The sequence below is a fragment of the Caloenas nicobarica genome, chromosome 15 (genome assembly GCF_036013445.1).
Source record: "Caloenas nicobarica isolate bCalNic1 chromosome 15, bCalNic1.hap1, whole genome shotgun sequence".
Taxonomy (NCBI): Eukaryota; Metazoa; Chordata; class Aves; order Columbiformes; family Columbidae; genus Caloenas; species Caloenas nicobarica.
Genome location: NC_088259.1, coordinates 8957718 through 8972620, shown reverse-complemented (window position 1 = coordinate 8972620; position 14903 = coordinate 8957718). Strand labels below are relative to the sequence as shown.

At 46.7% G+C, this 14903-nt stretch overlaps 1 protein-coding gene across 4 annotated transcripts; it reads left to right on the top strand.

Moving 5' to 3' along the window:
- The first annotated feature begins 393 nt into the window (after positions 1 to 393).
- On the top strand, positions 394 to 14285 carry TPX2 (TPX2 microtubule nucleation factor). 4 transcript variants are annotated; one of them, XM_065645658.1, is made up of 17 exons: positions 394 to 421; positions 5192 to 5367; positions 5636 to 5758; positions 5954 to 6074; positions 6615 to 6746; positions 7418 to 7540; positions 7954 to 8084; positions 8377 to 8534; positions 8952 to 9123; positions 9257 to 9395; positions 9922 to 10138; positions 10343 to 10441; positions 11060 to 11236; positions 11380 to 11526; positions 12094 to 12205; positions 12856 to 13043; positions 13442 to 14285. In XM_065645658.1, the coding sequence occupies exons 2-17, from the start codon at positions 5265 to 5267 to the stop codon at positions 13550 to 13552; spliced, it is 2253 nt and encodes a 750-aa protein (XP_065501730.1). In that variant the 5' UTR covers positions 394 to 421; positions 5192 to 5264; the 3' UTR covers positions 13553 to 14285. The 4 variants fall into 4 exon arrangements, with proteins under 4 accessions (XP_065501730.1, XP_065501729.1, XP_065501731.1 ...); XM_065645657.1 differs by lacking the exon at positions 394 to 421 and adding an exon at positions 4704 to 4840 and having other exon boundaries at positions 5215 to 5367; XM_065645659.1 differs by lacking the exon at positions 394 to 421 and adding an exon at positions 4704 to 4840 and having other exon boundaries at positions 12877 to 13043.
- Positions 14286 to 14903: the final 618 nt, after the last annotated feature.

Below are 14903 nucleotides of genomic sequence, written 5' to 3'. Positions count from 1 at the left end.
TTCTCCAGGCTAAACAGTCCCAGGTCCCTCAACCACTCCTCATTAGACTCGTGCTCCAGCCCCTCAGCAACTTTGCTGCTTCCTCTGCACTCTCTAGTACCTCAATGTCCTTCTGATAATGAGGGGCCCCAAACTGAACACAGTAGGCAAGGTGCGGCCTCACCAGTCCCTAGTGTTTTTATGTATTTTATATTTATATATTTACCAGTTGCTAGTACAGTTACAAAAAACACTTCCCATCAGCCTTTGCGGCTGCGCAGGGCGGGGTTTGTTCATCCGGGTCCTTTATTCTCCTAGCAGCCCGCCCAATAGGCACCCACCGGGGGCGTGCCCTAGGCGCTGATTGGTTGGTTCGGACCGACGAGCTCTGTTTAAAATCAGTTAACTGCGGCGGGTCGCGCCGGGCGGTTGCGGCGCTGAGGTGAGTGGGGGCGGGCGGTCGTTACCGGGCACTCGGCGGCCTCCCCGCCTTGGGGGGCTCTCGGCTTCGCCTCACCTTCCTCTCTTCCCTGCCAGACGCCGTCCGGTAACGGTGTCTTAGGCGATGGTCGCCCCCCCGGGATCCGGCCGGGTGTCTCTGGGCCGCGGGCCTGCTCTGAGCCTCCGGTATCGGTAACGCGGTCCCAGTCCCTTACAGCACCGAGAGGCCAGAGGGCGCGGTTGAGGAACGGCCGCGGGCGCTTTCCCCTTGTCCGGGGCCGCCTCTGCCGCGGGGGGCGGGGTCGCACTCGGGGACCTGAAGGAGCCGCAGCCCGGGATTCCCTTCCTTGAGCGATAGGCCTTGCGAAGGGGCAGCAGCCTCCTCAGTAACACAAAGTCGCGTACAGAGCCGTGAGTGTTCAAAATAGCCGGTGTGAGGCCTGTGCCGGTCACGGTGAAACCCGCCCAGGATCCCGTGTGCTCCTGCTGTGCCGTGTCCTGACCTGTGTGCTCACACTCACCGCTCAAACCTGGAGAAATGTGCATCTGAATTTTGGAACTAAGGACAACGATGTTACTGCTTCTCAAACCATGTCCTGCTTCCTTGGAAAAGGAAGCAAACTGGACGAAGCCTGGCTCAAGTAACAGAAAAAGTGTTCAGTTAGCTATCTTTATGCAGCACTTAATTTTTTTTAAACTAGAGGAGCTTCAACTTAAACTAGCAAGAAGTTGAGGTTATCCTGGCTAAAAATAATTTACTTTTCCTTGAACGGCTATTCTTAGAATGCCACATCTTCATGTCTTCTAAAACTTGTGGGATCTTATTTAGGGAGGATTAGATGCCAGGGCTGTTTATTTTGGGCTATTGGAAGGGAGACGGGTCTGGAGAAAAGCTGCTGCTCCAGCCCTCGCTCCTTCTTTTGCACTAATGAGGGCAGGTCGGGGTGGTCTGTGGAGCTCTCTGCATGTTCATCTCTCTCTGCATAGAGTTAAAGGTTTTATCTCTCAGTTTGAGGATTACATGATGGAAAAGCAGTGTTGCCTCTGTTCTGCACCAGGATGATGAGTTCAGTGTTGATTCTGTGCTGCAGGAAAGCTCCCTCGAGCTTTGAGCGAGGAACACCAGCGAGGAATGAGAAGCTGTAGATCCCAAATTTGTTAAAAGTGTTCACTTAACCCTGCTCAGGGCAAAGCCAGGAGTTCGGGCAGAGGGTTTGTGGTGGGATAACTGCCTGCCTGGCTGTGCTGACAGGACTGGATCTCTGGAGAGGCAATTTCCAGCCCTTTGTAATGGTCAAATTTAAATATTAACCCCTGAAAAGCACCCGGGAACTTCATCCTTCTAGAGGGAAGGAAAGCTGTGGGTTGTAGGAGAATAAAGAAGCTGCTAGGCTGAATTAAACAAGGTGCCTGGTTAGTGCAGTGTCCTGTCTTTAAATGGCAGTTGGTGTTGAACAACCAGCAGAAGGCACTGGAATTACTGCAGTGCGTGTCTGTGTGGCTTCCTCAGTATTGATTGTCCATTTTTGGGTTTGAGGCATGTGGATCAGCTGGCTTCAGATTTATCTGCTGATGTAACTCAGAATATCCTTTTTGGGTATCTGGTACTGTTTATTTTCCACTTTCTGATCCTGTTAGGATTTAGAGTAAGTAACACCTGTAGCTGCGATTGTGACAAGGTGTTGTCTCAAGCTGACCAGGGTTTATCTGATTATATTGCAAGGTGGCAGGAAAGAGCAGATCTTCTCTGCACCCTCTTATGCCCATCCCTGGCTGCTCTCCCAACCCTAAACACCTACATTCTCCCTCCTGACCTCTGATTTCTCATCTGGGAACTCTGCTTCCTCTCTCCAACTTGAAGGCCCATGTGGCTGGGAGGTCTGAGGCAGTAGGTGCTGTTATCATGTTGCACGATGACCATCAGTCTGTGTTGAGCTGCTGCTCTAAAAATAAGAGGATCTTTTTGTTGGGCAGTAATTGTGAAGTGCTCCCCTACACCGTGCTTGGTGCCGAGTTTCACCTACTACAGCTGGGTCGGTCCTGAGTAGGTCTCATTAGAGTTACTCTTCTCCAACCTTGTCCTAAATGTTTTTGGCAATAAATTAACAACTACATTGAGAAAAAGATGCTGAGCACATCAGTGATGGAATTGTGTCAGCATTTTAAAGCTAATTTGGATTAGAGTGAGGTGTGAAGTTATTCCAAAATACCTATTGCACTTGCTGCTGGATCAGTCTTATTCCGGGACAGGAATGCTTGTTCTAATTTAGCTTAATCCTTTTTCAAAGCTAACTAATCTGAACCAGGCCAAGGCACTCCTCTGGAACGTGCCAAAGTGTAGTTAATCAAAAGAAACCTGATGTGCGGAGAAACTCATTGTCCATTCCTTTTTGTGGATACGGCTGTGCTGCCTTGTGCAGAAACCGTACATGGCTGCATGAGCCACGTTTTGGTCAGTGAGGGGAGTGGGACTAGAAAGAGAATTAAGGTTTTAGTTGGGCAGTCACTTCTGTCAAAGGAATTTAGGCTATTTTTGAAAGTGAGAGGGCTGGATCCTCCTTCCTTGCAGCAGTGGCGGTGCGAGCAGTGATCTGAAAGCTGATCCCACGGGCCGGGGTGAGGGTTCCCCGGCTGGCTTGCTGCGGAGCTCTGCGAGCACAAGCGTCAACACGGAGGGTGATGAATGTGGGGGAGAGCAGGGTGACGCTTTAAATCTACGCTGTAGTTATGTAGGATTACAGTGTGCCTGTAACCACGGTCTGGTAAATGCGTGCAGTGCCTGCTAATTAGGTAATGTCCCTATTAATGAGAAGTTTCCTGGTGGAAGAGTGCCACAGTGGAAGGAAAGAATTTTGCCTCCTGTCTTTAAAGAAAAGATTAAGATAACGATGATTCTGCCATCAAGACCATGAGCAGGTGAAGGGCTGGGCAGCTGTGCTTGGCTGAGCCTGTTGCGGTGGCCGTGTTGGTGTTAAGTCACATAACGGTCCTTGCCTGTGGGAGCTCGGTCCCCAGGTGGAATCAGTGGCTGGAGGAGTGAGATGCTGGTTAGTGAACTGCTGCTTCCCAGTAAATCCAGTTCAACACAGGGCTCAGAGGACATGTAGGGCTTTGAAAAATGGATGCCATGAGTTCATCTGACTGAAAGGGACCCTCAGGAGTTCAGTCACGATGACTTTTACCTCCCCACTGGCTCTTTCAAGAATCTTGGTGTGTGAAACTGTGGCGTTGATGCACTCCCTGTCTTTTCATGAGTATTCACTCCCATCTGGGAGGGAGAAGGGTTGGTGGTGGGGTCGGTGCTGAGGCTGCTGACACTATGACACAGTATGGATTTTACACAGTAAAAGTTTGGGAACTGCAGCAGGTAGCAGTGGGCACAAGGAGCTGTGAAATGTGACGCCCGGTGCTGCAACTCCCCGGGCAGAGCGAGGAGGGTGAGGGGAGAATGCAGATGACGCATTTGATTTTTAAAAAAGTGGATAGTGTTGACAGAAACTCTATCTTGATGAAGGGCGGTAGGAAAGCATTCGATTCCCGCTGTGTCTCGAGCTCAGTTACAGTTGGTTTTGGCTCAGATTCTTCTGTTTGCCTTCTTTGGGTCCTACCCTGACATCTTCAGTCATGCAGCTGAGGCTTTTCTAGTGACGTTCTTCCCTTTAACTATCACAGTTCTGGGCTGGGGAACTGGAGGCTTTGTGGTGCAGCCATCTCTGGGAGGGACGGCCAGTGATTGTGAACAGCAGTGGTATCTCCTGTTTGCTGTCTTGATTTACTCTTGAATATTTTCTTATTTATGGAGTGTACTGTCCGTGTTGAACAATGTGTGGTCTGCACAGACAGATGGTTTAGGCCTGAGACTTTGAGGATTAAGAATACGCTGCTTTAAAGTTGGTCGGACTCATAAAAGCAAAGTTCAGGTGATTTCCTTGGGGAGTGTTTTATAATGCATCCTTGTGAGCTTTGCCTTGCAGCTGTGTGGGGCATCCTGCAAGCACAAAAACACCTTCTCAAAAAGGTTTTGTTACAATTTCAGGGTTTATGACTTTACTGGCTTTATTCCTGTTCCGTTGAGTTTAATATCACCTGTTGACACAGAGACTCCTCCTGCTGTCAGTGCTGCACTAATTAACTGCAGGGACTGTTCTTGCCAGGGTCACAGAGCCGAGTTGTTTATAGCCTGGCCAGCCTGCGGTTGTGCCATGGAATGCAAGGGCCCTGTGCTGCCCTTCTTCTGCTTTTTGCCCAGTAACAATACTCTATGGAACTCTCCTGCTTTGAAAATCAAGTTACTCTTTAGAAAAGCACGTTTGTGTGATTAGTTCTTATTTGTAGCCCTTCAGAGGGAGCCAGACTGCGCTTTGCGGTGCTCTGGAGCCAACCTTGTCAGCAGGCGCTCGCTTCATAAATCTGCGCCCTGGTAAGGGGGAGAGCTCTGCTGTGTGTGGGGAGGGAGGGGAGGGCGGATCAGTCACTCTCTGCAAAGGCCCTGTACTTTTCTGCCTTTTAAAAAAAATACCATTTTAGCACTTTCAGGTGCAAAGAAAACCTTCAAAACTCTACCTTTGTGATAGTTTTGAATGTGCAAATGTCAACAATAGTAAAATCTCCTTAGCTTTGCCAATCAGGAGTAGAATAAAAAACTGCATTTCTTATGAGGCATTCTGTCCAAAGGCTGTGAATGACGAGGAGGACAATGTTCCGGTGTCTGTCTCTAGAAACCACACAGAGAGAGTGAGGTTGTCAGATGCGCTGGGGTTTGGTGTCACAGGTGACCAACACTCCTTGTTCAAGGACTGTGGCAGTGCAAGGGGAGGACGCCTGGGGACAGCGTGAAGGTGAAGATGTATCGCCCAGTGTTTCGCTATTCCTTTGATGTCCCAAATCATTGCATCGACTTTGCAACTCTGAGTGAAGATGATGATCTCAATGCAGATTCCTGGTTTGGTAAGTTCCTTCCAGCTCCTTGGTTTGTCTTCTCTTTGGATGAGGGCTTGGCCTCATCCTTGTTTTTGGCCTGGCTTCTGTCCCGATTGTTTAGTCATGTTGTTAACTACACCATTCATCATGCATGGAGGTTGTTTTGGTTTTTCTATTTAAACTTTGATTGTCCTCTGTAACTTGACAGATGACTTAAACATCATAATGATATTCCCTGGTATTGTTAAAAATTCTGAACCTAGAATGTATAATGAAAGTCTCTCTTTCCTCACAGACCAAAGAGCCAATCTGGAGAATGTCCCTCCTGCAGAAAATCTGGCAAAGACCTCTCCGACCAGCCCTGCTTTGTCAAAGCTCGATGTTGTGCCTCTTGTCACATCGCAAGAAATAAAAACAAGTAAGCTGGCATGGAACAGCGGGAGAGAATAAAATTTACCTGCTTTGCACTGGCAAAATGAAGAGGCCTCAGTCTGGCTTTTGTGAGACCATCTTCATGTATTGTTGTCTAGCAAGGTCTCATGGAGTTTCACTTTAGCATTCCTCTGTGTGTGTATATAAATATATGTGAGCTGATGTTGGTCACTGTTCTCAGGTGAAAGCTGTGGTGAAGACAATGGCCAAGCAGAATGTGTGCAGGCCAGTGCAGTTCCTCAGAATATTGTTGGATCCCTGACGAGCTGGAGAGCTGCTGCGCCTGCAGAGGCCTCTCAGAGGTGAAATACTTGTATTCAGTTTGCACAAAGATTGATGATGGTGTAACTAAGCAGGTCCTGGCTCTCGGGATCTGCAGTTCTTGGGTTATCCTATGGGTCTGAAGTTCTCCAGCCCAGAGATGATGTATGGGGATAGCTGATCTGCTTGCTAAGCTGGAGGGACAATTCTAGGAGTGGAAATGTAATGCAGTGTCTCACATACTTGTCAAATGAGACTCAGTAGCACTAGGAGCTTCTGGAATGTGAGGATATCTGAGACTGAAGCGGCTTATAAAGTTTCCTTGTTTATATCTGCTGGAGTTGGGCAGAACTCGTTCTTGATATGAATGCTAAAGGGCTCTGTGTGCTTATGTGTACCAAATAATATTAAGTTTATGGATTGTTAAATAATTCATGCTGTATTTGGATTGTTGTGTTAAACACAATTTGCATAGTGGGTATGTTGGAGTTAGGTGGTGCACTGACATAAAAGCATTACACAGATGGTGTGTCCCCCCAGCCCTGTGGGAAAGCTGACCTCCGCTTTCTGTTCTGCTCTAGAGCGGGTAGAAGACAGGCTGCAACGCAGAGGAAAACACAACAGCGCAAACAGCCGGCTAGAGTCAAAGCGGAGAGAAATGCTAATGCCTTGGTTAATAAGGAAGAGGTTCCACCTATGAAAAAAATGAGAATGTATGTCAAAGTCCTTCTGTTTGGGGCTGGGAAGAGGGATACAACTGTGGTTTTGGAAGGATTTTCTGCGTGGCTGAGAGGGTTCTTAGGAAGGTTGCGGGGAGGTGACTGCAACCCTATTCCTGATACTGGTTTTGTAATGAGGAAGAAATGGCTGTAAGATCTGAAGGAAACGCTCTATTTGGAGGTAGAGATGTGAATGAAATAAGCTTGGGTTTCTTGAGCTTCTTCCTCCATACTCAGCATCTGTCAGCTAGCTTTAAATTTGGCTTAATTTCTCTCTCGGGAAGTCATCAGGCAATTATACACTGTGAAAGAGTTGCAGCTAAGATATCTTTCCAATTAACTTCATTACTAAGATATCATATGGTGTTAAGCTTGGGGTCAGGAAATTGAAGTGTAATCTTTTGAAACGCTGCTGTATCTAGATGAGCTCCAGTACACTTAGCTCCTCAAGAACAGCCTGAGTTCCAAAAACTGGGTAACTCATCTTCCCTTCTCCAGTTGTAGTGTTTTGGGGAAAACAACATGCTCTGATCCTGGATCCAGGTAAGGCTGGTCTGGAGCTCACCAGGTGTTGGAGGTTGTGAATGGTGGAGGGAGCTGCAGGTGATCTGTCACTTAGAGCATGGTTAATTGGAGCGATTTGCCATAACAACTTGGTACTTTAGTTCTAGTGGCAGAGAGAAGCTGACAGAAGTGTCCATGAAGAGAGAGCCCCCACAGAACCCCGACCCCTCCCTGGCGAGAGGGAGAACCAAGCTGGCCATGCCCTCTACTCCAATGGTGTTAAAGTACGTGGCTTTCTTGTGACTTGTCTCTGCTAATCACAGTTGATTTAGGTGACGGACCTGGCTAAAGTGTGTTCAATTACAACTGAGCATGTGGTGGTATCACATTTAGTAAACACTGGAGCAAGACAACAATATTCACCAGCTGAACCCATGCAGAGGAAAGCTTTTGCTTTTAATTTGAGAAAAAACTTGTTCTTGTCAATGGGTAAAGCAAAGGCATATGCAGGACAGCAGCTAGCTGCAAGCTTTCTTGAGAAAAAAAATCCAAACAGATCTTTTCTGAAGAGTATACTTTTATAATGAGTGATGCTTCTGCAACGAAGTCAGAGATAAGAATATTCCTTTGCACTAACATTGTGCTCATAACCAGCCAAGCAGGATGGTGTATCTCAGTCTTTCCCATGCTTCTGCAGGAGGACCAATCCTGGCAAGGCAAAGAGTACAGAAGAGCAGGAGCTGGAAAAGATGCAGCAGTTGCAGCAGGAGGTTATGGAACTGCGGAAGAAGAACGAGGAGTCTCTGAAAGCAGCGATTGCTGGGACAGGTGGGCTTGGACTGGACTGCGAATGGAAGCTGCTTTGGGCTCAGCTGGAGAGGCTGCACAGAGCTGTGCCAGTACCTTTAAAAACATTTCAGATTTTGCAATAAATATTAGGATGAGGTGGCTGTAAATGTAGATCTGCCTTTAAACTGCTCAGAAACAGGTGTGTTTGTGTTTTATCACATTTTGAAATTTTATAGATGAGTTCTTTAAAAACTGTTGAAGTTATTAGAAATCAAATGCCTTTTTCCCCACCCCAAAAGGCTTCCAGACCTTATGTGTTCTTTTTCTTCAGGACAATCCGTGAAGAGAGCTGTTGGTCAAGTAACAAAGCCAGTTGACTTCCACTTCTGCACAGATAATAGAATTAAACAACACGTGGAAAGCCAGCCTGGGAATGAGTACAAGGAAGTGGATTTTGCGGCAGTACTGAGAAAGCATCCTCCCTCTCCGGTGAGAGCCAGAGTGGTGCCAGCAGCCAGCTGAGTAGCTCCTGACACCACTGTTTTCTGCTTTTGCACCACAGGTGCTGCTGGCAGCCCACAGAGAGGGTTACACAGGAGAGGCGAGCGTCGTGCAAATGTAGCTGTTGTGTCATTGTGTCTGTATTGCCAAGGGGCACTTTAATGTCAGATCTTCCGGTCATTACACTTTGTGCTTTAATCTTCTGCTTCATGCAGATTTCTGATATGACATGCTTGTGCACGTTCAGGTGGTTCAGAGTTACGTCGAATGTGAAGTGTTTTCTTTTTGATAAGGGGAAGGGACAGAGTCTGTGAATCAGTGGGGAAGGAAAATGTCATTGAAGCATCTGGTGTTAAATGGACATAACGACAGTAGGTTTGTGTTTTTTCTCTTTTTTGTCTCCAGGGACAAATGCCAAAGAAACCCACTGTCCCCAAACCTTTCAATCTGTCCCAGGGAAACAAAAGAAAACATGAAGAAACTACATCAGAATATGTGCCTCTTGCTGAGCAGGTAGAAGCATTCCAAAAACGCACACCTTCTCGGTACCACTTGAGGAGCAGGAAGTCAGATGAAGGTAAGTGGTCCTGGCTGTGTCCTCAGAGGTGGTGGCAGAGCCAGAACGATGTCTTGCCCACTCCTGCGCAAACAGTCTGTGTCTGCCATAGGCCTTGCTGTTAACTGCTGGTCTCTGTCACCTGAATTTATAGGCCCAGTTCCAGGAAAGTTGGCGAAGGTTCAGATGACAAACCCAAAAACACCATTGCTTCGAACAAAGCAGCGCTTCAGACCTGTCACCTGCAAACCTACAGCAGAGTTAGAAGCAGAAGAACTAGAGAAAATTCAACAGTAAGTAAAGGTTTACGCTAGTCCTCTGAGAGAATTGTACCACACTGGAAATAACTTTCAGATGCCAAAATATCACTTCTCGTAAACACTGTTTTTGTGTAAAAAGAATGAGTAGCATAAAAACACTCAGATTCTTTTAGCTTTTGTATAATCTTATGGCCCTGATTTAGTTGGGTACTTTCCACATCCCTACATTTTGAAGAAAATGCTCTTAGGAGAGCTGATCTTGGGCTGAGTACAGCATGTGATGAGTAAAGCAAAGCCAGTCCAGCAGTCCAGCCTGTGTACACTTCAAAGCTCTCCTGTAGACAAAGTTTTGAACTTCCAAGAAACAACCCGTAACACTCTCCTTAATGCCTTGCTGTTTCAAAAGCAAAGGAGGAGTTGCTAACTAGAGCTGCACACTATGTAATGTGTGTGTGGAACAACTGCTTCTCTACCTGGTTATTGCTCTTTAATGCTGTGGCAGAAGCTGCATCTCGCCACATACAGTGTGTGTGTGACTGTTTCCATCTTTCCTGTGTAGGTACAAATTCAAAGCACGAGAACTTGATCACAAAATCTTTGAGGGTGGACCACTCCTGCCCAAGAAACCCCCTGCAAAGGAGCTCACGCGACCCATTGGCTTTGAGTTGGAAATAGAAAAAAGGATTCAGGAGCGTGAGAGTAAGAAGCAGCAGGAGGAAGAGCACTTTGAATTCCATTCCAGGCCATGTCCAACGAAAATCCTGGAGGACGTTGTGGTAAGTTTAGTAATACCCACACCTGGGAATTAGGAATTGTCTTCAAAAGGTCTGTTGCTATATTGCATTATGTATTTAATAATCTTCAGTAAACACTGTCATTAGGTAAGAATGAGTATGTACTGTGCTTGTCAGGGTGTTTATCTGTAGCACTTTTTCTTGGCACTTGAACTTGGGTAACTCCTTCCTGGCTCTTCTGAACAGGGTGTTCCGGAGAAGAAAGTGCTTCCTGTTACAGTCCCCAAGTCTCCAGCTTTCACCTTGAAAAGCAGAACCCGAGTGTCTGGCAGAGATGAAGAGAAGGTAACTGCTGGGAATGGGCTGGTTCAGTGTTGGGCAGTTCCTCCAGCTCTGTCTGTGCCATTCCCTTCTAACGATCTAGTTACTGCTACTCATTTTACAGAAACTGAATTCTCACAAAATAACTCAGTTTAACCATGAGGGTACTGATGAGGGTTTCTGAGCTGTTGCTGCTCTGAATGCAGAAAGTGAACTGCTTCAATTTCCAAGGGACGTGGCCCTTCCCTGGTCTGTTAATCAGGAAGGACAGATATTGTACATGACCTTTCTGCAGTCGCTCCAGATCCCCAGAGGTGGGGAGCAGGGCTCAGAATGCATTACATCCTTCGTCCTTTCCCTCTTGTGAAGAGGACATTAAAAAATTACAGTCTAAGTTAGATGAATACTAGAACTGAGAGTGGTTTGGAAAGTGGAAGAACTTGCCTGTGGTTCAGGATGTCTGTAAATTGGTACTTCTTGGATTACTCATTCTTGCAGTGTCTGGAGCGTTGGCTTGGTGCTGTTGTGACCTGTATTAAAGGAACTCTAGTATTGATGGCTTTGTTTGGCAGGAACTGTAGTCTTTCTACAAAACCCAAAGACCTGTTGCTGTGTCAGATCCTAACACTGATATCCCTTTAGGAAAAAGAGGTGGTCCCTGTGATCAAAGCTAACCCTATGCCACACTATGGAGTGCCCTTCAAACCTAAAATGTCAGAGCAGAGGCATGTGGAAGTTTGCCCCTTCTCTTTTGATGCTCGTGACAAAGAGCGGCAAATACAAAAAGAGAAAAAAATAGAAGAATTGCAGAAGGAAGAGGTAAGAACTAAAAGCTACCTTGGATTCCACTCCTGAAGTAAAAAGCGTGGGGTAGGACTTGGCTTTTGCTGTTGGCTCTTAAACTTCCGAAGCTTCATGCCCTTGAGGAAAGGGCAAGAAATATTTCAAGTTGTTTCTTTCAGGTGCCAAAGTTCAAAGCACTACCTCTGCCTTACTTTGACCATGTTAAGCTGCCAGAAAAGAAGGTGAAAACCCCAACTCAGCCAGAACCGTTCAACCTGCAGGTTGATGAGCGGGGAGCTGCCAAGCTGCAGAGCTGGAAACAGCAGGTAGGCTGAAAAGAGGTGTGACCAGACTGAAAGCGGCTCCTGGAGTTGTGATGGACTTCAGAAAGTGTCCTGCTTGAGCTCAATCAGGATCTGACTCTGAGCAATGAATTATCCCATCCTTGGTGTGACATTATCCCTTAACCCTTGGCTATGGGTTAAGCATTGGTGGATTGTTGTGTGTGCGTGTGGGGTTTTTTTGTCCCTTTATGGTAATTGATGCAATTTACCACAACTGCATTAACAGCTGTGGGGTATTAAGCTGCAGCTATGTGCAGCTTGATTCCTCTGACCATCTCTGCTTGGAGATTTATTGACATATAAATAATATACCGCTTTTCTTATGCGAAGTCTGCAGCGGACACCCAAAATTTTCTTCAGGCTGTTTTTGGCAAAAGTAACTGGCAGGCAACACGTGACACAATGTTTGGCTGTAACATAATTTTCTCTGCAAATGATTTGATCTAAGTCAACCTGGCTCTTCCAGTGTTGGGAGTGCTGAAGTTTGGGTGGGGGTGATGGTCTGTTAGTTACTATGCCTGGTAGTTGATGGGCTCTCTTTTCTTGCAGCTTGAAGAAGACTTGAAAAGGCAGAAAGAGGCAGCGTGTTTTAAAGCTCGTCCCAACACAGTGGTGTACCAGGAGCCTTTTGTACCTAAAAAGGAAAATAAGCTGTTAGCAGGTGGAGTTGCAAGTATTTGCTACACAGGCTTGGCTGATAACTCAGAACTGATGCAATTAAATGTTTGGCCTGGCTGTTGCCTCTTCTTTATCAGCACAGCCAATAGTGCTTAATCAACTAATTCCCTAACAGCTTGTGTCCCCAGGGAGCCGGGGAGTTTCCTCTCGGCTGCCCCCCTGTCCTGTGCTAACAGGGCAGCTGTATTTCACAGCTCTGCTGCAATTGGCAGATGATTGATGTGCGCTAGCTCAGGAGAAGGGTAAATAGTAGACACGGAGCTCCCTGCAGAGACAGCTGATGTTTCTGCTGCAGCTGTCAGTCTTTCCCTCCCATCTCTAATGAGATGAAGGCATCTACAATGTTGGGTGGACTAAGCTTTGCAGGGTATAGAACCAGCTCAAAACTTGTTTATACTAACAATTGTGTGTTTGCTCCCTCCTGTGAGGATGCCCGTGATGTGGTAACGTCTGCACTAACACTGCTCGTGTCCAGGCGCAGGCTTTTCTCTTTTCCTGAAGCCTGGAGGTATCTACTAATAATCCCTGCAAGGTGAAGCGCTCCAGAAGGGAGCCTTCCATTTGATGCTAGTGCTGCTCTGGTTTACCTGGCTGTCTTTGCACCAATGTTATCTCCTCTATTTCTAAACTTAGAGAGCCTTTCTGGTTCCATAGTTCCTGAAAACTTTGAGCTGGCAACAGAAAAAAGAGCTAAAGAGCGGCAAGAATTTGAAAAGCGATTGGCAAATAAAGAAGCTGAGAGGGAGAGGCATCGAGAGAAGATCAGGTGGGAAGAAGAGGAGCGTGAAAAGGAAGAAATTTCTAAGCTACGACAAGAACTGGTAAGTGAGGTATTTCTGAACAGTAACCCAAGGGATGTGTGAATATACTAACAGAGCTTGTGTCAATGTGGAGCTCATTAAAACAGCCTTTTCTCACTTCCCTGTTCCCTCCTTGTTAACTTTTCAAGTGGCCTAAAAAAAAAAGCCAAAGGCAGCTCTGAGATGGCTGGTTTTCAGAGCTGTGCACACACAGTTGTTGGAGCAGGATGATCTTTGTAAAATCCACAACCCTGAAGCATCCCTTGCATGTTCCCACTGGCTCACACCAGTACCCTGGGCAGTGTGATAGTCTCGTAGACAGAGCCCTGCCCTCATCCCTCCAAGTGCAAGTTTCAGCTTTCTCATAACTGTGACTGTTGGCTTCATCTTGTTTTGTTTTTTTTTTTATTTTATTACAGGTTCACAAGGCAAACCCAATACGCAAATACCGCAGCGTAGAGGTGAAGCACAGTGATAAGCCACTGACTAGGCCCAAGTCTCCCAACTTCTCAGATAGGTTTGGGAGCTGATATGCCTCATGTGGTAGGAGGAGGGAGATCCCTTTCCTCTTCTCCGCTCTCTTGATAAGCAGAGAGGGAACAGTTTCTATGTGCTTGCTCAGTCTCGACTCTTACACTTGGTTCCATTATTGTTCTGTCAAGTAGTTTAACTCCACCTGAGGCAGGTGGCTGAGGCACAGTGTCCAGGCTGTGCTGTATGGCTTCACTTCAGCTCTGGACATCTTGTTCTCTAAAGACTAAACTAGGTTTTTATATTATATATGAATACTGTGTACCAGAACTAAATAAAAATTCTAATCTGATCGCTGCCTCTTGCTAGTGGGCTGAATCCTTTTCCTGCAGAGGAGATTTTGCTAAAGGGCGTTTGGTGAATATACAGGGATGTGTGCAGCTGGAAGAGCTGCCTTGTACAGTTAAGTATCAGTTTCAGGTGTCTGTTTCTTAGGCTTTTAATCTGTATTAAGCTTGAACTGTGTTAAGTAATGTGGGTTCTGCAAGCCAGCATATTGCAGGTCTGACCTTTCTTGTTGATGTTTAGGCAAGTGCTAATACAAATCTTGCCCACGCTTTAAAGTATCTGTGTATATTAGAGCATTAAACCTTCTGCTGTTTTATAGCTCAAGTAATTCTATTTGGGGAACCACTTAACTGGCAAATGACCGGCTGGGAGCTGCCTCCTGGCTCCTGCTGCGCTCTTCTCATGGCCAAAGCCGTGTCGTCTCCCGGCCAGCGCAGCCTGTGGGACTAAATATAGACCAGAGGACAGAACTGCCAGCATTGCGAAGTGGTGATCAAATTTAGATTAAAACTTACTACGAATGATTTTTTTACCTTTAGCGTTGTGGTGTGATTTTTTTACCTTGTACAACTATGCTTAGACCTTTCCTTGGGTTTGTCTTCACAAGAAAAGTAACTGCAAAAGACAAGGAGTTGGGGCAAGAAGGGGTTGGGGTACAACTACATCCAAATGGTGCTCAGGCACCAGTGCTGGCTGCTGACGTGTCTGTGGTGCTGTTGCCTGCCCCGCTCACTTGGGTGATCCCGTGGTGCTGTTTCTTGAACTGAAAAGGTGCTTGCAAAAAAAAAAAAAGGCTGGTACAGCAGTGGTGGGAGCTGTGCTTGAAGCTGTTGGAGGAAAGAATGAGAGCAAGGTCTCTAGCTGAGGCTTGGAAAAGCATGAAGCTCTTTAGGCTGCCTTGGCTCCTTGTGGCTGTAATGACATGGGGGCTTTGCCTCTGCCCTGGGCATGGGTCTCTCCCCTTCATCTCTCGCTGGGACAGTGTGACTGGGCTGCTCCCTCTGTGCTGCTGTTCTGAACAGGAAAATGTGGAAACAATGTGTCCAGGTAGGACAAACCCTT

Bases quoted from the DNA above. Each gene is read 5' to 3' on its own strand.
- TPX2 (XM_065645658.1), top strand. From the start codon at position 5,265: ATGTATCGCCCAGTGTTTCGCTATTCCTTTGATGTCCCAAATCATTGC. The intron at 6,075-6,614 runs GTGAAATACTTG...GTTCTGCTCTAG, and splicing joins CCTGCAGAGGCCTCTCAGAG to AGCGGGTAGAAGACAGGCTG. The intron at 8,535-8,951 runs GTGAGAGCCAGA...TTTTGTCTCCAG, and splicing joins GAAAGCATCCTCCCTCTCCG to GGACAAATGCCAAAGAAACC.